Source organism: Lepidochelys olivacea (assembly GCF_965140295.1).
Source record: "Lepidochelys olivacea isolate rLepOli2 genome assembly, chromosome: 3".
In the NCBI taxonomy this organism is placed as follows: domain Eukaryota; kingdom Metazoa; phylum Chordata; order Testudines; family Cheloniidae; genus Lepidochelys; species Lepidochelys olivacea.
This window is the reverse complement of record NC_140413.1, coordinates 121,827,216-121,854,052: the sequence shown is the minus strand read 5'-3', so window position 1 is coordinate 121,854,052 and position 26,837 is coordinate 121,827,216. Positions and strand designations below refer to the sequence as shown.

General features: G+C 41.4%; 1 protein-coding gene across 3 annotated transcripts in view; it reads left to right on the top strand.

Moving 5' to 3' along the window:
- The first annotated feature begins 442 nt into the window (after nt 1-442).
- The window catches only part of WTAP (WT1 associated protein), a 36,756-nt gene continuing 10,361 nt past the window's right edge, over nt 443-26,837 (top strand). Inside the window, exons 1-5 of one of the 3 annotated variants that reach the window (XM_084623717.1) lie at nt 443-1,225; nt 12,170-12,205; nt 12,305-12,360; nt 21,265-21,323; nt 23,099-23,226. In XM_084623717.1, the coding sequence (XP_084479843.1) occupies nt 12,176-12,205; nt 12,305-12,360; nt 21,265-21,323; nt 23,099-23,226 (273 nt within the window). In that variant the 5' untranslated portion in view covers nt 443-1,225; nt 12,170-12,175. Of the gene's footprint in view, nt 1,226-1,369; nt 1,586-12,169; nt 12,206-12,304; nt 12,361-21,264; nt 21,324-23,098; nt 23,227-26,837 lie in introns of those variants that run through there. The other 2 variants (XR_014710908.1, XM_084623716.1) reach the window with 2 other exon arrangements.

The following is a 26,837-nucleotide window of genomic DNA, read 5'->3' as shown; positions in this document are numbered from 1 at the left end:
GTTAGTCTCTAAGGTGCCACAAGTACTCCTTTTCTTTTTAGATGGATTCCGTTATTCCTTGTGCATCATTGCTAGAATTGCTTACAGAGTTCTAATCAGTTATACCTACACAACCCAGTTGCATAGGTGTAACAGAGGGCCTAATTTGACCCAAAATACCATACTTTATTATTTGTTGAGTTAGTAGGGAGGGAACATTTCTGTCAGCTGAATATCTTTAAGCTAGAAATAATGGATAGTACATAAAGAGCACCACAAAATGAAACGTAGACAGTAGCTGTCCAAACTCAAACTTTGCTTTAAGGCCAACATTAGGCAATTTTTTCTACATTTTAAAATTAGCAGAAATATTTTTATTCTTTTGAACATTAATAGGATCTAAACATTTCCTTGCAGTTTACTGTCTGAAGACTGAACATTGTACTAGACAACTGAAACTGACTAGTCTAATTTTCATTATCCACGCTGAGAAAAAAGCAAAAAGTAAACAATATAAAAGGTGAAAATAAAAATTACATTTTTAAACATCCTTTTAGTTTAATAAGCTGGCTCGTAGCAACAAGTGAATTTGCTTCTCACGGTGCTTTATCTTTTTGGTGACCCTTTAACAGGCAACACCAAGGGCGCCTCCAAATCCGAAGGACGGTTCGGGGAGGGGGGGGGGGCTCCAAAAATGCGCATGGTCGCAGTGAGACTTGGTGGGTAACATGGCCTTTTATTGGACCGATTTCTGTTGGTGAGAGAGCCATGGAGCGCACTCTGGGTTCGCCATGCATTGGCCATACTATTTGCTCTGCCCTGAGGGAGGGTGGAGATGAGGCCGGGGAGCTGCCGGCGGATGGGTTTCGAGCCTGCCTCAGGACCGGGCTGTCAGCGGGTAACGTGGGGATGACCCCGCGCTGGGCTCGAGGCCAACAGCGCCGCGTCCTCTCGCGGAGTAGAGTGGTTGACTTTCTCTGCTTCCGCCCGAAGCCTCATTTCAGCAGGGGGTATCCCTCCGCGTCTTCCCCCCCGCCTCCTCCTCCGCAGCAGCTGTCCGGCTGCCCCATGCGATGTCCGTTCAACTGTCAGGTTAACCGCCCCGCCACATACCAGGCGAGACGCCGTGGGAAGGCGGCGGCTCCAGGCCGGGAGCCCGCAGGGAGGAGGAAAGGCGCTTGGGAAGTAGTTCCGGTGAGGAGCCGGAGGAGGGAAGTTACCGTCGCGCCGCCGCCGCCGCCGCCGGGTGAGTAAGAGCGGCGCGGGACAGGGGCCACCGCCGGCGTGTCGCGCTGCTACTGCAGCAGCTGCTCCTCCCGCTCCCTGCGCCCGGCGGGCTCTGCGGGCGGCCGCGGCTCCTCCCAGGGGCGGGCTGGGGGCGGGGCGGCCGCACTCGCGTTTCCTCCTTCGGCGCCATTTTGTAGCGCAGAGAATCCGCAAATAAAGAGCGGGCGGCAGCGCGGGGTGGGGGAGGTGGTGACCGCTGAGGCCCCGGGTCTGGGCGCTGAGGCGGGTGCGGAAGGTGCCGCCCTTGATGTGACAGGCCCGGCCCGGCCCAGGCAGTCGGTGCGCGGGGACAGCGAGGCCTCCGCGCCGTAAGCAGGAGGTGAGTAGCCGAGCAGCCGCCCCTTCTCCCGGGGTGCCGCCGCTGCCGTCTCCTCCATCTCCCTCTCCTCCGCTCGGGATGCGCCCGCTGGAGCGGGGCCGGTGCGCACCGGGCACCAGGGTGTCCCTGTCCCGCTGCTTTTGAGGCTGGGGGCTCCGGGCCGGGCGGCTCCGGCCGTTACCTACGGGGGCAGGGCAGAAGCACCTAGAGCCATTTTGTGTGAGGCGCAGGCCAGAGCCCGGCTGGGTGCGTGAGTCAGGGCCGGGCCCCGGGGGCGTCCATTGTGCCCACCCGCCGCCTGGGGAGGCCCCGTTTTCTCTTGTAGGCTGCGGCGACAGCGGCCAGGACGGGTTGGGCGGAGCCCGGGCCCGCGGGATTAGGAGCCATTCGGGGGCTCTGCTCCCCCCTTCCACCGGCAATGAGCCGTAGCCCCGCCGCAGGGAGCGGCCTGTGCGCTCCGCTGTCAAATGGCCCTTCTTGCTGCGGGGGCGGCTGCTGCGGCCTGGCTGGGGCCGTGCGGGAGAGGTGAACGATTTCCAGTGGCTTGTTCAGCGTGGCGGAAGGGTCCGCTGGTAGAGCTGCAGCGCACTTGGGTGCCCGTCCCGCGGCGGCTGCTGCACATGCTTAGCTTTACGCTCCGTGCGGGTTTCCGGGAAGGCAGTGGGACTAGTCACCGTGCCTAAAGTTAGGTATGTGTAGAAATCTTTGTAGAGCCGGGGCCTTGTTTTGCATTTTTGCTTGTTTTTGTTTTGGAGATGCTGATGCCTGTAGTGGTGGTTTCTACGCAGACTGTAATATAAAAATTAGCTGCCAGGTATTTTTTTAAAAAAAGCCCGTAAAGCAATGTTATAACTAGAACAATTGAAATTAACTGCATCATTTCATCCCTGTATCTAATATTTTATGTCCCTTTACAATATGTCATCAATACCGTAGTATGTTAAGTGGCATGTGAGATAAAATAGAACATTATGATCCTCAAGCATGAGCCTTTTAGTTCATGTGTCAAATATGGCAAAGTAATGTCTGCTATAATCAGCTTATAATAAGTTAAGAATTTACATAGAAATTTTAAATAAAAACCCATCCTGTGTTCCAACTGTCTGTGTTAATGTGTTAGTATAGGTGAAATACTAATGTACGTTTGATATTACTGAGAGCAAAAGTAAAAGGCTGGAAACTTGACAAGCTACCATTTGTCACCAGAATGAATTTTTGGGTTAAGATGCACATTTTTTTAGTATGATAATGAATAAATTATACCATGTATAAACAGTGAATTTGTGTTTATTTCAATAGGACGTATTGAAGATTACTCTTTAAAAGAATTCTTGTTTGTTCTTGTAGAAAATAGCACGTTGTCATGCTCTTACAGAAAATTACAATAACCTTAGCAGTGAGCTTGATCATTCTTTCAGTTGAGAGCCAACTGAGGGGAAGCATCTTTAGCTATTGCACAATATTTAAAGGTTTCAGAGTAGTAGCCGTGTTAGTCTGTATTTCCAAAAAGAAAAGGAGTATTGTGGCACCTTAGAGACTAACCAATTTATTTGAGCATAAGCTCATCCGATGAAGTGAGCTGTAGCTCACGAAAGCTTATGCTCAAATAAATTGTTTAGTCTCTAAGGTGCCACAATACTCTTTTTCTTTTTGACAATATTTAAAGTTGCTTATTCTTTGTGCTTTGCTTTTTAAAAAAAACAACTTATTTTTTAGTAAACGTATTCTATGTACTGTGGTCAGCATCTTGGAGATGGTGGTCCATTAACATGTTTTCTTACCCATCTTACTATTGGCATGTTAATGACATTTAAAATGAAAATTGATAAAATAACAAACAAGACCCCTTGGGTCTTGAGCTTGCAAATAATTAAGCATGCAATAACTTTACACTTTGAGTACCTCATGCTTAAGTGTTTATAGGATTGTTGCTTTACTGATTTATTTTATTTTTCCTTTTCCCATATCCAGGTGTGTATATATACTGATAAAACAATAAGCAATATAAAACAGCCAGTCAACATTCAAAGACCTAAAACAATTTAGGTTGGCTTTTAACTCTCCTTCATGCTGCTGTAGATGTGTCAGTAGTTTTGAGGAAGTTACTTAATGTGTCTCAGTGTTGACTACCGGGGTGGTGTTATCAATCTGCTCTGTGTAGCTAAACCTCTCAAGTTTAAATTGCTAAGATACTGTGAAGTCTTGCTGATGCAGAAAGTCTGCCATGTTTCAGTAATAGGGTGTAGTGTTTATATAATGTACAAAAAAACTATTAAGAGGAAGTTATCTATTTAGGTTGCAAAGTCAACCCCTAAGTTAAGAAATGCCAGACTTGCATGAGCAACTGTAACATGAATTCTGACCCTTGTGCATCCATCCTGTGCACTGAATAATATTAATCCAGGAGGTGTGGGGGGGAATACACACTATCAGATTAAAGATTATATCATTATGCATATGCGGGGGTGGGTGGGAATTAAGATTGTACAGGAAACTTACATCTGATATTTCCTAACGTTTGAGCCACATGGCTTTGCAACCAATTAACTGTTTTACTGTAGAGTTTTAATATAATTTTATAGTTCTTAAAGGAAAAAAGTGTTAAGATTATACATATAGCATCATTAGCATGATTTGAACTCTGAACCTTCATTGCCTCAGGACTCGTACTACAGTAGGAGAAATAACTTGGTAGATTAACTTCTGGTAGCTTTTGCTGGGGTGCAGGCAACCTGGCCTGTTTCTGATCGGTACAATGCCCCTAAAGCCTTGTGCTTGGTCCAGACAGAGATGGTTGTAGGAATGGAGCCCAGCTGTGCTCCCACCACTGCTTTTGCAGCTCCAAGGTGTTTCTGCTGCTGCAGCTTTGGCACAGCACCTAGGACCTGTTTTAGAATGTTTACATTTTGTTGTTTTGGCATGCTGCCAAAATTTCATCAGGCAAACAAGTAGCATATGGGAAAGAGCTGTCTAACAGATTGTAACTTCTCATGCATTTCATGGGACAGGCAAAAGGCACATCCCTATCTCCAAGGCTTTCGCCTTGCTGAATTTCAGACATGCCAAACAATGCAGGTGTTAGAATCACTTACAAAAATAAGTGAGCCTTTTATTATGAAGAGTGGTAGACAGCCTAAACATAGGGGGCCACTACTGGTTCCATCCTATGATGTAGAACAACTTGTGATGTTTTTGGATGACAGCATATGGAGCAAAAGTGATTAGTAAGACTGAGTATTTCCATTATGATCCCATTTTCAGTTGCTTAGCTCTTTCCAAAATTTTCATCTATTGAAATTTCATCTCGGAGCATGATTTCTGCCCACAAATGGGTTGTTTTAGAAAGTTTGAGCAAAAAGACTTTGGTGGCTTTTCAAAAAGGGGGAGGGGGGGGGTGTGGGCGGGCCTGGCAGCAAATGCTTCCCTTTTAAAAAGTTTGAATAGCTGTATCTCCACTTGTTCCGAGGTAAAGTGTCTTTATTTAACCAGGCTGAGAGGTTGAAAATTGCACTTCGTACATGCACTGTACTTCAGGTGCAACTTTTAAGTACTTTTTGCCACTGTTCTGTGCATGGCTAACATACCAGTGTGGTGTATGTACATTGATGGAGCCCTCTTTCATTGAGTGAGTATAGCTTTGCACATCTGAAAACAGTATTTTCCCAATGCAGTTTAAAAACATGAAAAAACTTTAAGCCCTTGCCTTACTAGGCTCATCTAGAATGTTTTGCAGGGTTTAGCTTATATGTTTGGCTTAAAAAAAATCATTTAAAAATTACATCTAAGAGTATTATGCTTGCAAACGGTGAATAAAATCAGTTTAATTTTGATTTTTTTAATTTAAATTAAGTACAGGCTATTTAAAAATACCTGTTTAACATAAAATTAGAAATTGACCACCTCTATTAAGACCTAAACTTTCTATACTCTATTAATCACTTAAACTAAATACAGAACTTTAACAGCGTGTCAGGTTGTAAAGAAAATCACTGACCTAGTGAAAGTCAATAGCTAAGCACCTCGAACCAGAGTTTGATGAAATGCTAAACCAACTTGTGACATCTGTAGCCTCTTCTGCAGAGACAATATTCTGTTCATTTCCGTTTATTCAACTAGTTCAGTTTAATGACTAGCTCATTGAAAGTTAAGAAACCAATTGGGATTGGAAAAACATTTTCCTCTTCCAATCTATGCATAAAACGTAGGTGTGAGGATGAGATGATGATCTGCTAGTTCTAACATCTTGAATGATGTGGTGATCAGAAACAATCAGTTCACTAACTATATATATGCTTCCTTTGCTTTATAAATCAGTTTTAAATGCAAAAAATATTTTGAGGTGCTAAATAAATAAATTTAAGAATTTAATGGAAAAAATTTAAAATGCTCTCTGTGCATTTTGATTTTTGGATTTCTATCGAAATAGAGCTTGACCGATCACAGGAAAAATTAAGCACCTAGTAAATAAATGCATCACTCATCATTTTCTAACATAAGTAAAAATTAAGAATTTGAATAAATGTTAGTGAAGCTATATAATTGCTTAAATGTGTATGGATCGTGTGTCCTAGTTAGCAAAGTGCCAAATTTAGCATAAAGGCTATATTTAGTTGCAAATCAACATGTTTTAATAGTTACCAGTCAAGGAGAATCAACCTTTCTTTAGGAAAATAACTGAAGTACAAATAATGACAGGTTTCAGAGTAGCAGCCATGTTAGTGTGTATCTGCAAAAAGAACAGGGGTACTTGTGGCACCTTAGAGACTAACAAATTTATTTGAGCATAAGCTTTCATGGGCTACAGCCCACTTCATTCACTTTACAAATGTAAAACATGATTAAAATCAATGACTTACATAAAGGTTTCATGCTTGTTTTAAATCATGATTAAAATTGGTGATTTTAAATCAATCCACCCTGCTTGAAAATAAAGCACTTGCAAACGAGGTAATACCAAAGTTAAGGTTTTCTGCTTGTGGGTATACATCACACCATGGTCTTAAAATAGTTTCTCAAATTCTATATTACTACACTTCTGAATACACCTTACATTACAAAGATTGGAGGGCTGTGCTGGACTCTCATTGTATGTTAATGATTTTTGAGGAGTCTGGCACTTCAATGATTTAAAAAAGCCACATCTGTTTAAGGTGTGGAAGTGTATACTGTAATTCAAGAAAGTGTAATCTTACCTAATTACTGAATTGTGACACATGCACAACAGAGCAGAATCTAGGCTGTGAAGGCACCCTAAACTTTGGTGGTAACCATGCAACCTCCAGTGTTCTAAGTTGCTATAGTATACTTTCCATCCATCCAAAACCTTACCTTATTTCTGTACTCTTAAGAGAAGTCTCCAGCATTCTTTGCCATCTTCACATCCCCTACAACATGGTCAGTAACACTCCCAAAGTTATTCACTTCCGTCACGAATAGAGGCAAAAAGCAGTATGCATCCCAGGTTATCAAACTTTGATTTGAAGGCAAAACATTAATAGTGATCTCTGCAGTGTGAAAGTAGAACAACATTACATAGGTGTGATCTGGGACATATATTCTTGATATTATGTGTCGGAGTTAAGGTTTAATTGGGAGTGTTTAATTGGCCAAATAAGGCATTTGAACACCTAAAGAAACTCACATTAAGTCCATTAAAAATAAACTAGTATTAGCTTCTGACACCCACTGTAGAAAAACTTGATGACAAACAGAAAATTCCTTCATGACCTTTTTCTTAAATGTTCTGATTATACTGTATTTTTGAAGAGTTTCATTTCTGATAATCAGTGCAGATTTTTGGCAGTTGTGTACCATACATTCATTTTATTAGGAAGTGCACTTTCTGTATTTGAATTATTTGTCCTAAAAAAGTGTGGAATGGAAGGAGAGAAGAAGCTTCATAATACTTAATTAAGCCTCCCAAAATTAAAGTGCTACTGTGATGTAGCTGTGCCAATGCAGCATCTTAAGCATAGACTTGCCCTTGATGATCTTTTTGTCTTTTCTGAGTGTAAGTGTTCTTTATTGCTCTTAACATACTGATAAGTCTGGTCCTGAGGACAGCTGAGAAGGCTGTTGCTTCTACCTCTTGCGGCTTGGCTACACTTGCATGTTAGAGTGCATTAAAGCAGCCCTGGGAGCCCTAACTCCTGAGGTGTCCACACTGGCAACGCATGTAGAGTGCCTGGAGTCTGCAGCTGGAGCGTTCCTGGTAATCCACCTCCAGGAGCAGCATAAAGCTTGCTGTGCCCCAGCTGAAATGCCCGGGCATCAGTATGGACAAGTTGTTGCATTACAGTGCTGTGATTGGCCTCTGGAAACGTCCCATAATCCCCCTGAAATCAAGTGGCCACTCTTCTCATTGTTTTGAAATTGGTTGCAGGCATGCAGATATCCCCTTTCAAAGCTCCATTTCTGACAGCCGGCATGCTCATCTGCTCCAGGACTAAGCAAACCATTAGTGTGGAATGCCGCTGTTGTGAGCGGGTGAGAAGGGAGTCTGCTGCTGTCTGAACTTACGAGACAGCATGCTGACACACTCAGCCCCCCAAAACACTTTCCCCCCCATACACACAACATTCCCTGTCACACTCCACCCCCGCCCCATTTGAAAAGCACGTTGCAGCCACTTGCACACTGGGATAGCTACCAAAATGCACTGCTCTTTGTGGCATTGCAAGAGCTGCTAATGTGGCCATGCCAGTGCGCTTGCAGCTGACAGTGTAAACCCATGGCAGCGTTTTCCCTGTTGCGGTCTCCAAAGGCTGGTTTAACTCCCAGTGTTCTACATCTGCAAGTGTAGCCAAGTCCTTAGATGGAAACTAATCATTGGTACCTCTCTGTGTGTGGTAAAAAAAAAAAAAAACACCCCAAACTGTCAAAATCCAAGTGGCTCTTGTCATAAGCTATGCCTATGCTAGGTGTGTTACCTATGTAGGTATACCAATATACTACACTGGCAGAGCTCTCCTGGTGTGGATTATAGTGGTAAAGATGCGTTCCATAGTTTGTTCTCTGGGCTTGTCTACACAGTGCATTAGTGAGTACCAATGGGGGTGTAAATTCTTGTGTGCAGCAGTGTGTCGTGAACTGTGCTGGTGCACACTAAAAGTTCCCAAACTGGCGTTGCCATAATACTGTTTTAAACTCTTTACTATGTGTCAGCAAGGTTGCATGCAGTATGTGACATGCTGCTGCACATAAGAATTTACACTTGGCTGATGTGCACTAATGCACTGTGTAGACAAGCCCTCTACTGGTATAGCTTGATCTACTGGGAAAAGTAGAGTTCAGCCACGTAGGGATCATGTCTCAATACCCTGGACCAGTGGTTCTCAACCCACAGGCCGCTTATGGCCCAATCAGCATACAGCTGCAGCCCATGTGACATCCTCAGGGCCATACAGGGAGTATATATAGTGTGTGGATACAGCCCACATAACACAGAGAGCTGTATTTTTGGCCTACAATGGTAAATAGGTTGAGAACTGCCTAGACTGACATAGCTATTTCAACAGAAGTCTAGTACAGACATAGCCATCGACTATTTCATAATAGAATAGAGCCCATTTTAATGAATACCAGATTATAGGACAATGTTAAAACACTTCCAGTGTTATAAAAAAATGCAAGATGAAGCAGTGTATCGTAATGATTACAGAAACTGGATGCCTGAGATTCACGTGGGGCAAGTGGTTTCATGACCCTCTTGCCGTACCCGTTCAGCTCTAAAACTTTTAAAAGGCACATTGTTATCTGTGAAAACTAAACTGTGCACCTGAAATGAGCTTTTCTAGATAGAAATTCCCTTTACTTCCCACCCTCTGCACTTAAAACAACAATACATAGTAAGAAATAAAAGTAAAATCTGATGAACACTTTCTGGGAACAAAGCAGTTTTTTTTAGTAAAACTCAGGTGTCTATTAGATCAGTCTTGCAAAACCAATTAGCCAAAATATGGCGGCTTTTTCTCTGCATCTGTAGTATAATGGACAAGTTAATGATACTTACTGAATGCAGTCTTTAAAAGTTTCCCTGGGAAAACACAATTGTTGCATGATTATTATTCCCTTTTTATTAAACACTCTTGGGGAATGTTTTTCTGTTGCTGCCCTTTAACTATGGTCTTTGAGAACAGAATCTCAGTGTTTGGAAAAGGAGTTCTTGCACTCCACTTCTTTATTAAAAAACAAAACAAAAAACCCGCCAGAGTGTGAGTAGAGCTGTGTCCAACTGCATAGCAGCTTCCCTGCTTCACAAATGCTTTTCTGGTGGCTATACTACTTTCCCTTCCATCTAAATCACAGCAGGTTTCTAGTTTTGAAGCTTTCCTTCAGAGGGAGGAGGGGATCAGTCTCTTTTGTTGTTTAAAAGACTTATTTGGCCTGTGGAAAGCTGGAGTTCCCCTCCCCCCCTCTTTCCCTGCGCTGCCCCCTGGTTAGAATTGGTTAAAATTTCAGCCTATTAAGACTCGGGCTTTGTCAAAAATAAAAATCATGGGAAGTACTTACGTTATTTAATGTTGAAGTGTTGCAGAGAGTTTCAAGCATAACGGACTGGGGTATCCTAGTTAAAGAAACTAATTTTACTAATTTTTCAATTTATCCTCCAACCATGTTTGTGTATTCATAAACTACTTCCCCCGAGTTGAGTCAGCGTGGAATTAGTTTAAAAGTGTTAGACCCGCTTTGTTTCAAATCAATTTGTGGGAGAAAAGCCACTATCCGCCACTTTCTAAACATGCTAAATGTTACTCGGGAGCTACTTCAGTGTTCCTTAAATGCAGCCACCAGGGGCTCTTCATGCGGCTATAGCCTCCTGGATCGTGAGTGGGCTGGGGGAGAGGGGGACAAAACAGCAGCCCTTCCCCTGGCACTGTCAGCAGGGGTTGGGCCCTGCCCTCCCTCTGGAGCCACAAACACCTGAGAAGCAGCCAGCCAGTGTGAGTACCCCATCTTCCTGGGGGCAGTAGGGCGTGGGCTTCTGGCTTTCAGCTTCAGCCCTGGGAGGAAGGCAGTGGGCTCCGTCCCCTGGCCACAGAGTTTCAGGTCTCAGCCACATGGCGGCAGGTGCTGGCCCTGGCCCACCCCTCCATCACTTCTGGTCCCTGCTGCGTCCTCCAGCCCTGCACTTTGGTGGTGCGACTGCAGGCCTCTGGTTCCCAGGCTCCAGCCGCAGGCTCACCCGCCACCCCATTTCCCCAAGCACCTGCTGCCTCCCTCAGACCCTTATTAATCTCTTCCCCCATCGCCCCTCACTGCTGTACTGCCTCCCTACCCGCCTCCCCATCTCAGTGCTTAATTTGTCCCCTGGCTTGTTAGGGCTGAATAAGTCTGTTGTGAAAAGTGATATTTGTATGTTTGTTAACATCACTTGTCCCTGCCTCCCAGGTAGCTAGCAAGTCTGCTGCTGAGAAAAGTGATATTAACAAACATACAAATATCACTTTTCACAGAAGTAGATTAACTAGCAAGTCTTAAAAAGAAAAGGCAACCCCCCAAATAAACAACAAAAATCAAGAACATCCAAACTGTACATTTTTTTTGAGTCTGCAAAAAAAACCTAAATTGCAGTGAATTGGACATGCATATTTGACAATTTTTCCTAAAATTGTAACTAACTTTAGGAAAAACAAATTGGCCACCAGCAAGAGTTGGTGGCTGCACTCTGAGGCCACCAAAATTTTTGTTGTGAGAAACCCTGTATAACTAGATTGGCAGTCCACTGCTGCAATGGTAAATCAGTCACTCACAGGCCAAAGAAATTAATGTTGTGCATAACTGAAAATGTAAAAGACCTGAAACTGCTATCACTGCTGTTTATGACCTTGTACTGAGTTCCTCTATCTCTTCTTAAACACTGTAACCAACCAAAAAGTTTAAAGTAAGTGATCCTTTATTTTGGTGGTGTTTTTCCATTGCCTTTTATGGTATTTGACCCTTTCCCATTAGGTTTTGTTATGTGTGTCATTACACCTGTTGCTACAAGGCATGACCCTTTAGAGCGAGAGACTTCTTCTGAGGACTTTGTTTCATAAACATTGGTATCCTAAATATTGGTAGCCGTACTACAGAATAAAGTTGCAAACTGTCTCACTAGGAGAATAAACTGTACATATGTATGGCAGAAATGAGTTAACTGGATGAGTTCTCTGGAAGTTATTGCCAGGGTTAATAGCAAAATTATAGATGTTTGTTTAAATATGTAAGTCTGTAGAGTTTTCCTACTACACTTGTGAAAATAGAAATGAACACTTAAAATTGAAGATTGTCTTAACAGGCCATTCTTTTGTTAGTCACAGCAAAAATACTATTGATACTGGTATTAATGTTATCACCAAAATAAAACGTTACTTGGAAGTTCTACCTCCTGATGTTTGTGCTGGAAGAGTGAATAGCATGGCTTGTTATCAAACAGATGTTGTGTACTTCAGCATCTGACCTCGCTGATGTGTGGTTATTGTGGTGTGGGTTTTTTTTTTTGTTTTTTTTTAATTAAGGATGGGAATGCAAAGATGGGCTAACTTTCTGAACTCAGTAACTGGACCAAATCAGACTGACTAAGGTTTGTTTTTTCTTCCTCAGTTCACAATGACTAATGAAGAACCTCTCCCAAAGAAGGTAAGTTTGAAATTTTTCCCCATTTTTCCTTGTTTTGTTGGTAGCAGAGACAAACAGTTAAATTGTTTTTTTTGTTTGTTTGTTTTTTTTACTTTGTAGGTTCGCCTTAGTGAAACAGACTTTAAGGTTTTGGCTAGAGATGAACTGATCCTAAGGTAAAGTAATAAATGTTTTTTGTATAAACAAAAACTTTTAAATGGGATTTCTCTCAAATCCTAATGGGAAAAGTACCACTCTGTCCAAACTGTTATTTCTAAAGTACACCATGTAGCAGTACATGTAATTTGGTAGTTGACAATGGCCAAGATTTTCAAAAGTGATTTTGATGTTTGGGTGTCCAACTCGAAACTTATTAAAAGGGCTTGATTTCTCATATTGCTGCTCTCCACCCTCTGAAAAATCAAGCTTCTTTAAAGGTGTCTCAGCTTAAATATCCAGAACTGAGGCACCTGAAATCACTAGTCACTCTCAAAAGCATTTGTCAGTATCTATAAACATGTCCTTGGAGTTATCAGGGTTCAAAAAAATCCACTTTAATTGTAAATAGCATACTAGTATTGGTGAGTAGGGAGAATTAAGCAGCTAGAAACCTCTATTAATTTAAGCTTTTTATTTAAAAACAAGTTTCTGGCAGTCTTCACACCCCATAAGGATCTCTTGAATGTGGATCAAATATCAACTGATGCAGTGCTGTCTTTCTGAGGCTGCATACATTTTCTGTACCTCAGCTGCTTAACCTTTTTCCCCAAGTAGTAGCTGAGTGAAATTGGCAAAATTGATCCATATCACTACTGCTATTGGGAGTTCTTTAGCCAGCACTGAAACTGACAATCTTGTTTTTCCTCCACTGTTATGGAAAGCTGTCTGGAACAAATACACTGAAACTATTCAAAGGAGGGAACATCAGAAACAGACTTGGGAGAGCAAAAGAGACTGACTATATGGGGAAGAGAAAGAAGTCCCTTTCCCTAGCCATTAAGTGGGAGTATTTAAAATTGGTCAGATGTTCTCAGATTCTGGCTAGGAGGTTTTTGTAATTGTAAAAGTTGCAACAGTTTAACTTAAATCTGTTCACTTATCCCAATGTCAGGCCCTCTGATGAGCACAATCCAGTTGTAAACAAATTTAACTGTGTCCACACAGTTGGGATTGTGTCAATACAGGGATGGATGTTGGTTTAAGTAAATAGATTTTAAATAACAATTGTTAAATCATTGCAGATCTTGTATGTAGATCAGGCCAAATGAAGGGAATTCACCCTGTGTTGGAATACCCTCCTGCCTTTAAGCAGCTGGAAGTGGTAGGCTGGATTTTTCACCAGGCTGTTACTGCTGAACCTTGCTGGTGACTGCACCCCACCCAACCACCTGGTCTGTTGTATGGCCTTCATCCAGGAATTTTTCAAGCCTGTATCTCATGTTAGATGGCAAGTGACTTCAGAGTTGTCTTTGGACACAGGAATATACATAAGTGTTGTCTCACAACCTTGAAGTATGAAAGTTGGGACTTTTTATTTTTTTTTTCCCTTAAGATAATGGAGTATTTACTAACTAGCAATATTCATGTTTACATATCTAGTATGTAGGAATTGTATAGACTGATTTTCCTTGGTTGTATATTTTGACAACTTAAAATGTTTCAGTGGTGTCTGTGGGAATCTTACTGTCTGTATATGTTGTGCACCGATTATCAGTGCACATTTGTGGATAATGTTTTGCTGTTCTTAAATGGGGCTAAAAGATGTACACATGAAGTAGACAAACATCGCATCCTGGCACTGGTTACATTAGTGAGTAAACAAATCATTAACTTGAAGTTCCACAACAAATACTGTCTTTCCAACTCTTTTTCAAACTGGTTACATGAGTACTTTTTAAAAATAGATCTAGCTGCACCTAGGGGAACCCAAATTCATTATAGCTCTGCATGACAGCAGCTGCTGGGTTTTTTTTCCACTTTATCAAGTAGCTTACTACTATAGGAATGACATTCCCCTTGCTTATACAGACAGCTCAAGAGCAGACTATGGTTCCAACATTTATCATGGAATCCTGCCTTTAAGTCTGCTTTGTTCCCCCCCCCCCCCCATGTCATTCCTAACACTGTTTCCACTCTACAAATGGCTTCTGTAGAGCACGTATGTACATCACTTGTGAACTGCATGAGGCTGCAAATGTGAATAACGTAGCTGAAGTCAACGTACTTAAATCTACTCACCGCGGTGTCTTCGCTGCAGTGAGTCAACAGCTGATGCTTCCCCGTCGACTCCACCTCTTGCTCCGGTAGAGTACTGGAGTGGATGGGGGAGCGCTCAGCAGTTAATCTATCGTGTCTAGACTAGACACGATAAATCAACCCCTGCTGGATCAATCACTGCTCGTCGATCCTGCGGGTAATGTAGAGAAGCCCTTAGAACTTAATGTACAAGGTAAGTAACTTCTCTTTCTTTTGAGTAGTGTCCCTATTGGTGCTCCACTAAGACTCCAGAGCAGCATTTCTGGAAAGAGGATCACGCTTGAGAGCTGGATCTAAAACTGTTGATAAGACTGCTTTGTCAACAGCAGCATATGGCTGCCTGGAGACATATACCAGAACAAAGTGTTTGGAAACTGTGTGAACTGATGCTCAAGTTGCAGCTTTGCCAATTTGAGTCTACTATACTTTTCAACTATGTATGTGTCTCCCAGACAGTGGATGCACTGTGAATGTCAGTTGCTAACTGCAATAGATTCCAAGCATGTGAGGCACTGCTTGAGTCCCAGGGACCCTGGTATAGCACACTAATGACAACCCCTGAGCAGAGTCTCTTAGGGGGTGGTGGTGTTGGGGGGGAGGGGGAGAAAAAGAAATGGTGTTTAATGTAGGGGAAAACCCTAAAACAAAATAGAGCTATAAAGTAAAAGGAAACAATGCTAGATGCTCTGTTGCAGAACAATTAAGTAACGAAGGGTGGTGGTTTGACCTCTTGGGCACAGCTCTGTATCGCCTCTGTATGGACATGAGGAAGTCATGGAATGAAGAGGCACTGCTACCAAAAATCTCAGATTAAAGGCGCATGGAGGGCATGCGCATCTGAAGTGGAACATACAAAGGGAGGCTACTCAGAGAAGTCATGTTTTAAGGTTGAACAATTGCAGCACAAATGTTAAACTCCTCACTATACAGGCAAAGGAAAATATCTTCCTTATAAAAAGAAAAGGAGTACTTGTGGCACCTTAGAGACTAGTGTACACTTTCCACAGTATGCATCCGATGAAGTGAGCTGTAGCTCACGAAAGCTTATGCTCAAATTGGTTAGTCTCTAAGGTGCCACAAGTCCTCCTTTTCTTTTTGCGAATACAGACTAACACGGCTGTTACTCTGAAACCTATCTTCCTTATAGCATCTTCAAAGTTCTGATCATCACCTTTCCAGAAGATGAACAGCCTGACTAACTGAGGCTGTTTTAATCTAGCAACAGTCACAGGTTTATTATTTTGAATGACTTTTAAAATTACTTGCAGCTAAAACCACTTGGATTTGGACTAAGCTGTCTTCGTTGTGACAAAACCGTGCATGATTGGCACCATCTTTCCTACCTGAGCTTTGACAGATTCTGAGGGAGTTGCAGGGTACAAGCCTATAGGTTGAGTCCATAACTTATCTAATGAAGGAAAGTGGGAATACGCTTGGCTATTGTTGAAGGGAAGGCATTGATCCACTCCAAGAAGGCTAGGATGTTGCTTAAGAAAACTTCTCGTCATTGTTCTCAGCTATTACTCTGTCCAAATCATCTTTTTTAGTGAATGTTGGTTAGAAGGTTGTGATGGAACAGTTCTGGCAGAACCATAAGTAATGATATCCTTGACCCAAGTCTCTCTCTTTGGGTAAACCCTGGGAATAGTGGTGTGGTGGTTCCACTTCTAGTAGTGGATTAAAATTAGATGTCAATGCTACTTTTTCTGGAAATATCAGTTAACAGTATTAAAGCCCATAAAGTGTGTGTTTGCTGTTTGGAGCCTACCAATGGTAGACAGTTTTTGTTTTTAAGGGAGCAAGAGCCCCAAAGATCATGTGGAACAAATTACTCCCCTACCTGGATGACTATTGTGCATAATTTCGTTATTCCCCTTTTTATTAATCTATGTATAAAACCAGTAGGAGGCTAGTGAGGAAGTATGGGCTCTAGTGTCAGTCATCCAAGATAAGTTATGCTTGTATCGCTGTGGAAAGCAACAAGAAGAAATGCCAGAGATCTGTACAGTAAATTTTTTAAAAGGATGTTGAAAAATTGAGTTAAAAAAAACTAAAAGGTTTCAGGTCTTGAAAACATCTCCTTCAATGAGAGACTGAGGTCCTTCAGTCTATTAACCTTCTCTCTAATAAATCAGATATCAAATTTGTACATTAAGTCCAGAAAGGATCATTAAATCATCTAGCCCAGCGGTTCTCAAACTGTGGGTCAGGACCCCATTTTAATACGATCGCCAGGCTGCATTAGATTTACTGGGGTTTGGGGCTGAAACTGACATCTGAGCCCCAGTGCTGAAGCCCTCAAGCTGTGGCGCCCCGTCCGGGTGGCAGGGCTTTGGCCCTGGGTGGTGGGGCTTGGGCTTTGGTCCCCCTTCCCAGGGTCCCCATAGTAATTCTGGTTGTCAGAAGGGGGTCGCATGCAATGAAGTTTGAGGAAACCCTGAAGTAGTCTGACCTCTTGTGTAACGCAGGCCACAGAATTTCACCCAGTTACTCCTGTATTGAGCTCAGTAATGTGTCACTAAAGCATATTTTCAGGAGAGGCATCCAGTCTTTATTTGATGACCTATACAGGGAGAAGATCCTGACGGCTAGAGAGCACATTAACCTTAGATAGTCATAAGAAGATCCAATGGCTGGATCAGATGGGGAAATAAGATGCAAGCTTTCTAACAGCAAGCATAATATTGGAACAGATTATCAGGTGTGGTAGGTCCTCCTCACTTGAACTCTTCACATCAAAGTTTGACATTTATCTTTTTAAAACAACAAAACTATAGCTCCTCAAAAGTTAAACTGAGTGGAGGAATTATTGGGTGGAATTCTATTCATTGTGTTTATGCAGGAGATCAGGTTAGATTAGGAGGTTCACAAATGGGGGTCACGAGTACATGCATGAAGCAGAGAGCAACTACTTTAAATTATATAGTTTAAATCTAGTGTTCTGGAAAACTATACACACCCTACATTGCAGTAGAAAGGTATTTACTTCAGAAAGTATTGTAAACATAATGCAGAAATCTTTGTTTCTAATCAATATATATTTGTATTATCACCACGTTAAGGAAATTGGGCTCTGGGGATTATAATATCGTGCATGCAGGTTTGTCATCTTGAGGATAAAAAGGTGGGACAACAGAGGGCTTGATTATTCAGCTGCTGAAAAGCTGCACTAAACTAGACCAATCAAAACACTGAGATCAGCCCCCCCCCCCAGTGTGTGTCTGACTGTTAAATTACAAATTATAGTATGGTACTCGGGGGGAGAAGGAGGCTTGTGGCCTAAAGCCCCCCCCGTAAAGGCCAAGCATTATGCAGAAGTAAAGGTGGCATGATATGGCATTGCCACCCTTACTTGTGCAGTTCTGCACTGCTGTCGGTGGTAGCACTGTCTTCAGAGTTGGGCGACCAGCCAGCAGTCGCCACTCTCCAGCTGCCCAGCTCTTGAGGCAGCACCTGCCACCACCACCAGCAGCACAGAAGTAAGAGTTGCAATAGGGCACTAGCAAATCTGCTGTGAAAAGTGATTAATACCACTTTTCCCAGCCTCCCAGTTAGCTAGCAAGTCTGCTCTGAAGTCTGTGCTAATGTCTGGTGTAAAAAGTGATGCACAGTTTCTTTCCGACCCTGGAATTAGACAGTAACTTTAAAAAAAAAAAAACCACTTTTCTGTTTATAACAATTCAGTAAAAAATGGTTGTCTTAATTTTAAAAGTGGCGAGAAAAGGTAAATTCATTTTAACATTTAAAATAGTGTTAAATAAGCGTTTAATTTATATGGGGGGGGGGTGTCTCTCACTTAGTGGTTTGCTGTCTGAGAGGGGTTGCCAATCCAAAAAGTTTGAGAACCACTGAGTTAGATTATGTTGACTATTATTAGCCTTAAAATCTGTAAAACCCTCCTCAGAGGGTACTTGTGCCATTTGTCTAGAAGATAAGGTGCTGCTCTGGGAAGCAGGTTTTGTTCCCAGTTCTGCCACTGACTTGCTGTGAGCGCTTGGGTAATCTGTTACCCCTACCACCCATTTGTCTATCATGTCTGTTTAGACTGTAAACTCTTAATGACAAGGATTCTGAACTGTTTGTACTGTGCTTAGAACAATTGGGCCTTGATATCTGTTGAAGCCTTTAAGAACCACTGTAATACAAATACTTGATGCATGAACAGAATCCAGCTCATTTTTTCTAGCTATGCTCTGTATTAACAGGGGCAACAAGTACACCAGACCCGCGCTAGAGCGCGCATCTATATAGCACAAGTTTGCATATAACGCGGTCGTGGCCATGGATCCCAAATTTAATTCCTTTAATTGTAATGCATTTTAACGCGGTCCCCACTAGAACGCGGTACTGCACATGAATCCCAAATCCTGCGTTCTAGCGAGGGTCCGGTGTAGTAACTCTTGTCACACAAGCAAGCAAATACAGATGACTATTACACAAAAGAAATCTGTTCAATAAGAATGTGGCATTTTTAGTCATACTTCTGAGTAAAACTGCACTTTGACAGTTACTAGGAAACTGGCTTAATCTTCCTAGCCTTTAAACCATCAATTTTCATGAAAAAGTGCCGTTAGTTAACACCTATTAAATGTGCTGTTCTGTCTCAAGTTTAACGTTTCAGGAAGTAGCATTTCACTGCAGCTCCTGCTGCAGATGAGTTCTCTGGGGTTATGAATAGATGCTGTTATAGGAACATATGTCAAAGGCAGGAGTTAAAGCACAGTAAATAACCTCAGTGCAGGATTTTCACTCCTGGATATTGTGCCTTCCTGGCTCTTCAGATTTTTGTTCCTCTGTGGTACCTGTAGGCTGACTGTATGGCAGGGCTTTTCCGTGATCAGAACATTCCAACCCCAGGTACCTCAGAGGCTTGAACATTTTGAGCTAGTTCCTTTTTGACTGGTCAAGAAAGGAACTTCCTCTATGAGCTGTCTGATGACATATGAAGGTTAATTGTGTGCAGTAAAAGGTTCCCTTGGGTCTGTTTACAACCCCCAAGCATGTGGCATGCAATGAAAACTGCAAGGCTTTTTGGTAGATAAGTAGATTCCACTTATTAGCAACTGCCAAATAACTTTTTACTGGCAACTGAAATGCTAATAAGTGGAAGGCAGGTTTCTGAGTCAATAGCCAAGGAAGGAAATAAAGGGCTGCAGCCTGGGAGGGCATGCTCCCAGAAAATCTGCTTACAGGCGGGGTGACAGCAGAGGGAGGCTGCAGCCCACATGCCAGGCTTTCTGTGCGGAGCAAGGGGACTGGGAGCCAATGGGGCTACACTGTACCTCCCCCTGTGCTCTCTGGGGTTGGGGATAAGCACATCCACAGCCTCTTGAAAAAATTAGACTGGAGCAAGCTCAGCATTCAGACTTCGAGTTAAACTACTGGTGTACTAGAGGAGCCTCCTGCTGCAGCCGCCCCCCCACAGTCTTAAGAGCTAAGGAAATTTCCTAAATGTGTAGAGGGCACAAGACCCAAGAATGAATCCTGTATGGTATTTTCAGAGAAATAATAATGTAAGTAATTTTGTTCTTGAAAATTGATATTTAAGCGTCAGAACTTAGTAGAAATTCCAAAGGAAAATCTTGAAGGAAAAAAAAGCTGGCCATAAAATAGAACAGATTGAAAATGTTCCTATAAATTAGGAGATGGCAACTTTTAACAGAAATATTATTTTACTGGGTGCGTTCACTTTATTCCTAGGGGTCAGGTGCTCTCATAAATAAATTTAAGATTTTATTTGGACAGATCACTCCTTCCCTGTAACTGAATTTTATCTCAGATTAGACTTTTTCAGACCTTTAATCGAAATGGAAAAATGTCTCAAGGAATAATTGCAAGAATGTTCTTATTTAAGCAAAATTCTGAAGTTGTGTCTCACGGTCATTAATAAAATATTAATCTTATTGTATACCTTACCATTTGATAAAGACCTCTTGAAGTCAGCTATTAAGTCCATTGGGAGCTCATTGCTTTGAAAAATCTAGGTAGTTTATTTAGTAGTCTAATTTTTTTTTCTTGTTCTTAAGACTTTGACCTGGATGTCCAAATGCCATTCTCCCCCCCCCCTTCCCCCCCAAATTTTGTTTGCATCAGGATGGTGTAATCTAGAGTCTTTTTGAATAAATGGATTATTTAAGTATTCCATGGCTAGAGTAGCTAAAAGATGGCCAACTCTAACAACTGCTTGTTTGCCAATAACTTAACCATTTGTCTCCCATTCACTGGATTTTCAGAAGACAATCCTGGCTTGAACAAGCCAAGAAAACTTTCCAACTTTTCACCTTATTAATTTTGACTGTCTGAATCTCTTGATGGATTTCTAAATCCACTTGTATGCTGTGCATTTGTGTTCACTTTTTATTAAATTTTCGTTTTGATAGTTTTGCATTTGGGAACACGATAATATTTAAATGAACAAGTAAAGTGTTCCATAAAATTCATGACTAAATAGTAAACATGAATGGTCTAAAGTTTTGTCCAGAATAATGCAGACAACCTTCTAAGACTTTTAGTATGTCACTTTTTTTTAGAAGGTAGTGATTTTTCTTTATCCTTTTCTCTTTAGTTCAGAAGCAGAATTAAACTTGACTTTCAGCCATGAAAGTCAACTTTTCCATCGTTTTAACTAGCAAATAGAAGATTATATATATGTGTGTATCTGTGTGTGTGTGTGTGTGTGTATATACACATACGCACACCTGCATGTATCCCTTGTGACCTATTCTGGTTATGGTACAAATGTGTATTATGTTAGTGTTTTTAAATTAAGATGCCTCAGTCTAATGAATCAAGGTTCAGAAATGTTTGTTTTCCTCCCTTAATAGGTGGAAGCAATATGAAGCATATGTACAGGCTCTGGAGGGCAAATACACAGATCTTAATTGTAAGTTAGTCTACTTTCAAAGTCACAAATGTTACACAAATCTGTTTAAATAGTGTTTCAAGTGATTTATATGCCTTGTAAAATAAATAAATAAATAAATAAATTACAGTGGGGAATGATAATCTGAACAGAAGGTGTTACCTGGCTGGTGCACTGGCCGGGATGGTTTAGTATAGGCCCACAAGACCTGCATCCTCTAGAGCAGATATCCACCCCCTGTCTTCCAGTGGCTTCTTCATCTATCAGTAAATGGTCTTCTTTGTTTGGGCATGTATAAAATTAGCAGGTGTGCCCCGACTGGGGGGGGGATACATATCGTTTTTAAGACAGACTTTGGCAATCATTTCTCTGTGAAAGAGAGGCCATTTTACAAAAATGTTCTAGGATGAGAAGTGAAAGGATTTTTGGTTAGGGGAAGTGGTCTAAAATGAATCGCCAGTTAAGTCTTGTATAGATCATGTATCTTAATTTACCACTTTTGAATATTCACCAGCTATGCTGTTCTTTAACTGTAGATCTTCTCCTTTTGAAAGAGAAGGAGAGAGATTTCCACCCACCCTAAGATTGGATGAATGAGTGTGTTTTAGGGGTAGCTGAGTTACCAATCCTACTTATGTCACTAATTGGATTGGCAACTAAAATAATGGATTCACCACCCCGCTTTCAAATCTTGAGAATTCTTTGTACCACTACTCTTCAAGGTGGCTTTGTTCTCTTTTTCAACCTGTCTTTATCATGCTTGCTTTGAGAGAGACTGACCTCTAATTGGTTTCTTGCTCGTTATGGTTTTGTACATGCAACAAACTGAAATGAGTGTATACCATGGTTTCCCTCTGTGCTGGGACCACGCTAGCCCTGTAGAAGTGCATGAATGGACTAGATGTGTAGCTTCCACTCGAATGCTCCTGCCATCTTCAGGTGCGGGAACAGCTGTACCAGCACAAATAGTCGGTGATTAAAACTATTACAGATTTTGTACAAAAACTTTTTTAAATCCTCCCCAAAACTAGTATTAAGTTTTTCCTTAGTGTGCATTAAAAGAGCTCAAGTAGTTTTAAAATAACATTGTTAAATAGCACTTCCAGCATCTTGTCAGATTAGTTGACAAATGCTATGAGCAAAACAAAAACATACATTATTGTAACGTCAGTAGAAAACAAAAATTGAATCCCTAACTTACATTTCCAACATACCTAATAGAAATGTTTTAACATGGTGTGTTTGGTTGGAATGAAACTTTAAAATGTGATTGGATTGCCATCTCTGAAGTTTTGTAATGTCAAAATGTGACTGTGGGGTTTTGACATTCCAGCTTGAGTATTGTCTAAAAACAATGCTGCTTAGAAATTGAGTACAGTTGCTGAGAATGCACAGTCCTCAGCTATACTGGTCTCTTTCTGAAGACCTTTCCCTCCCTTAATACCAATGCAGTTCCTTGGGTCCTAGTAGCAGAGTAGGAGTGCTAATGAAGAAGAGGCACAAACAGTGGCTGGTTTACACTAGCGCTGTTGCAGTTGCTACTACTGGTATTTAACATGATAGAAAGCTTTCAAAAAAGGATTAGTAGAAACTAACAGGGACTAATGTCACAAATTTAAAATGGACTTTAGAGTAATTCCAGTATCTAAACCTTGATGTTTTTGACTTAGTTTTCCTTTTAATCTATTTTTAAAGCAACCAGTTTATTCTTTCTAAAGTCATCATAGTCTTTGAACTAGTCTGTTGTAAACTAGGCTATTAAAGTTTGTGCTTTCTGTATTTATCATTAATATTAGCTAATGATGTAACTGGATTGAGAGAGTCTGAAGAGAAGCTGAAGCAACAACAACAAGAGTCTGCCCGAAGAGAGAATATCCTAGTGATGAGGCTGGCAACTAAGGAACAGGAAATGCAAGAGTGTACTGTAAGTATTTAATGTTGATAAATGTCTTAATGTTATAGGAATGTGTTTTCAGCTGAGCATGTACTGCATATTGTTATCTTGTAAGGGAAAATAGGATCAGAATCTAAAGAGTAATTTAATATGGAAGAATATACATTTTAACTTAAACTCAAGTAAGATATTTAATAAGAGGCCCTGAAACATAAACCCTTGTGTCTGAGGCCTAAAGCCTGAACCAAAGTACTTCCAGGCATTGCTAAGCAAAGCTGGGCTGTGACCCAGAGGCAGGCCCTAATTGCAGTACTTGGCAAGAAAAGGGCTCCTTGAAAGCACGTACTAATGATATAAGTAGTAGTAAGAAGAACATGTGCCAAGATGACACCTGGACATCCCGATAAGAGGATACTTACAGAGTTAAGGAACAACCAGGTGCATCCCAAAGACGGGGTCAAAAGGGTAGCATGATGGACAGATGTGTTTGTTTGAACCAACATGATCAAAGTGGGAAACAGCACCCTAATGAGTCAAGGGGCTGTACCTCAATACGTCAGTAGGGATGAGTAATCTGTCCTGCAACTGTATAAAAATAGGTCCTGGAGCGCACATCTTTGTCCAGCCTAGGGGGCAGTGGAGTGCCCTGCCACTGACTGAGCTGTGCCCATTGTTGGGGGCACATATTCGTAGTATGTCCTATAGAGTCTATAGGAAACTACTACTGTGCTTCGTTTGACAATAAACCTGGCCGGGTGCCTTCATACCTTACTAGAGTCTGTGGTTTTTGGGAGTTCTCTCGGGGTCTGCTGTATCAGCTGTCTTCACAGAGCTGGGGCAGCACACAGAGGGAACATGCATGTAGCCGACTTATCATTGAACCAGAGCAGAGCACCTCACGGTAGCTACCGACAACAGATAATAAATATAGCAAAGACATTCCTCTCCTGATCAGTGGCACTAATTCAAGTGCTGTTACATTCAAACAATTCCATACTTTTGCTGCTGCTAGCCTGTTGCATGAGGCCATTTTCTTTTTTTAATATATAGTTTATCGAATGTATACATGTAAAATAACTTCTTCACTTTGGATATGGGAACAGACTTTGGAAGTCAGTGGCATTTTATCCTTAAGCGCCAAGCATCAGGGTCTACTGCTGGAGCTTCTGGTCTGACATAATTCAAATTGATGTTGGGTTGCTGGTTTTTGTTATCCTTCCCACTGATTCAAATGGGTAGACAATGCAGTAATTTTAGGAAAGGAGGTTTTTTAAAATCAGAATTCTTTTGAAATTTAGCAGCTCAGCTTTTCTTTTCCCTCAGGGTTACACTTCAGTTGCTCCTCCCTTTTTATATTTAATGGTTTTTTCTTTCTACTCACCCTCTCCCCCCTTTTACTTTTCTCTGATTTTCTATCTTTAATTTGGCCTCTGGGGATTCCTCTTTCCTTGTTTGGGATTCTCTTGGAATTCCATATTTTCTCCTTTTTACAGGTTTCTTCCATATCACCTCTACCTTGCTCACTGAAAAAATAAATACTTGATTAGATGAGAAACTCAGGAGAGAGAGAGCTATAAAATGCTCCCTAATCATAGGGGTTAAGTGTGCCATCCATTCACAGTGCACTCCTAGGATCTGCTTGTATGGGGAACAAAGACCTAAGCGCTATTGAGAACAGGTTCACAACCCCTTTCCCTTTCTCCAGTCTTCTTCCCTCCTCCTCTTCGGGATCACAGAGGTGCCAGAAGTAGTAGTGTGAAACGTATTATCAGGTTTACACCACTGGTGCAGAGCCACCTTTGAAATATTGTCACAGTCCTCTACTTCTGCTGTGAAAGTTAAGAAATGAGGGGAGAACATGTTTTCCTTTCCCCCATCCCCATATTCTTATTTACAAATGAATGACTTCAACAATTTTATTTTTCTGGTAAGGAACATTATTTCACTTCAGAGAGATTTTTGAAATACATACAGGAATCACTTTCTTTTTAGATAGTCAGATTAAACTGTTTCCACGATGAGTCTGTAGAACATAGATCAGTTGTTGAATTTAAGTGTGTGGGGGGGGGCATACCATTGAGCTTGAAAGACTTAATTATCCAGTAGCTGTAGATACGAGATTATACATTTTTTGACAATCATGTAAATCCTTGTAATGATGCATCCTTACCTTGAGTACTGCTCCTTTGTGTCATGGTGCAGTGTTGCCAGGGATCCTTGTCTTTGGCTGCAGGTTATCATTTTCTTGGCCCTGAGATGGCCTCGCTCTTCTTCTGTGGCCTGGCTGTCCTGCCATCTTACATAAAAATTCACTCCCCTTCTAAGGTAAGAAAAGGTCCAACTGAAAGTCCAAAACAAATGCTCACATTTATGGTTCTTCTGCCTTGTCGGGCTCTACCAAAGTACTCTGCTTCTTGACCCCTTCTCCGGGCCCCTGCGGAGCGTCTTGGTTTTCTTGTCTTGGTTCTGCCGCAGGATTCCCCTACTGCCTCCCTGGATGCCTGGCCCCTTCCAGGAGCTCACCAATAGGAGTTAACTCTATGGGAAAGCTCTGCTCTAACCACAAGCAGCCCCAAACTACTGGGCTTCCCATGCAGGCGTGTCCCATCTCCTTTACAGCATCTCTCCCTGTAGTGCATTCTCAGTTGTATTTAAGAAGTCCTTCCTGATTCTCTGCAGCTGGGTCACTAATTAAGTTGCCATATCACCATCAGCTGAGGTCACAGACAGGACTGAGCCTGGTTTTCCTTAAAGAGACAGCCATCCTGTGACAATCCCGTGAGGTTTACTTGGAATGTCATTAAATTGTTTGCAGATAGGACACATATACCTAAAGAAGATTCTCTTACAGAAACTTTTTTCATATTTTTAAGATGGAAATGTATTTTAACTTCAGGATGTCAAAAAATACAAATTGCAGCTTAATTTGTCCCTTTAAAAAACCCATTTACATGTTTGGAACACGTCCTTTATGAATCTCCTCTTTTTGGGGATGGTTAAAAGGATGGAATATCCACCTCTAAGTGGAGATACAGAAAAGATATAATGTAAGATATATATATATATACCCTTGAGTATGAGGGCTTTTTTTAAAAAAAAAAATTAAAAAAAATTGGAGAGGCTGGCTAGTTAGTTTGTTTTGTTGTTTTGTTTTTTTTTTACTCTTTCATATTTGATTTTGCAATGCAGTCTTTGAGGAAGCTTGGTATATGTTTTAAATGATGATGGTAGAAACCTGTTTTGTAACATTGGAAGTGAAGTATTTTCATAAATAAAGTACTGGCAGCATTATATAAGAGAGTGGAGCAAAGCTAAGAGAAAAATGGGATGAATGGGGTTTTGTAAACTAACAAAATAAGTTAGTGAGGTCTCACTGTTTAGTGGAAAGATGAAGTCCATTAAATAACTATAGTGAAACATTCTATGTAAAATGATTACCTAATCGACATAGTATAGTTGGTAAAAATACAAAATGACACCACATGGCATTCTTTAACTTTTGACCGCTTAACTTTGCAACCATAACGTTTTTAGTGTAGTTTTGTATGTAATATGTTTTATATAGAGGGGAATATATAATAAACCTGTTCTTGGAAAGCATCTTTGAAAAAAGGTTTTGTAATTGGTTGACCAGTTGAAGT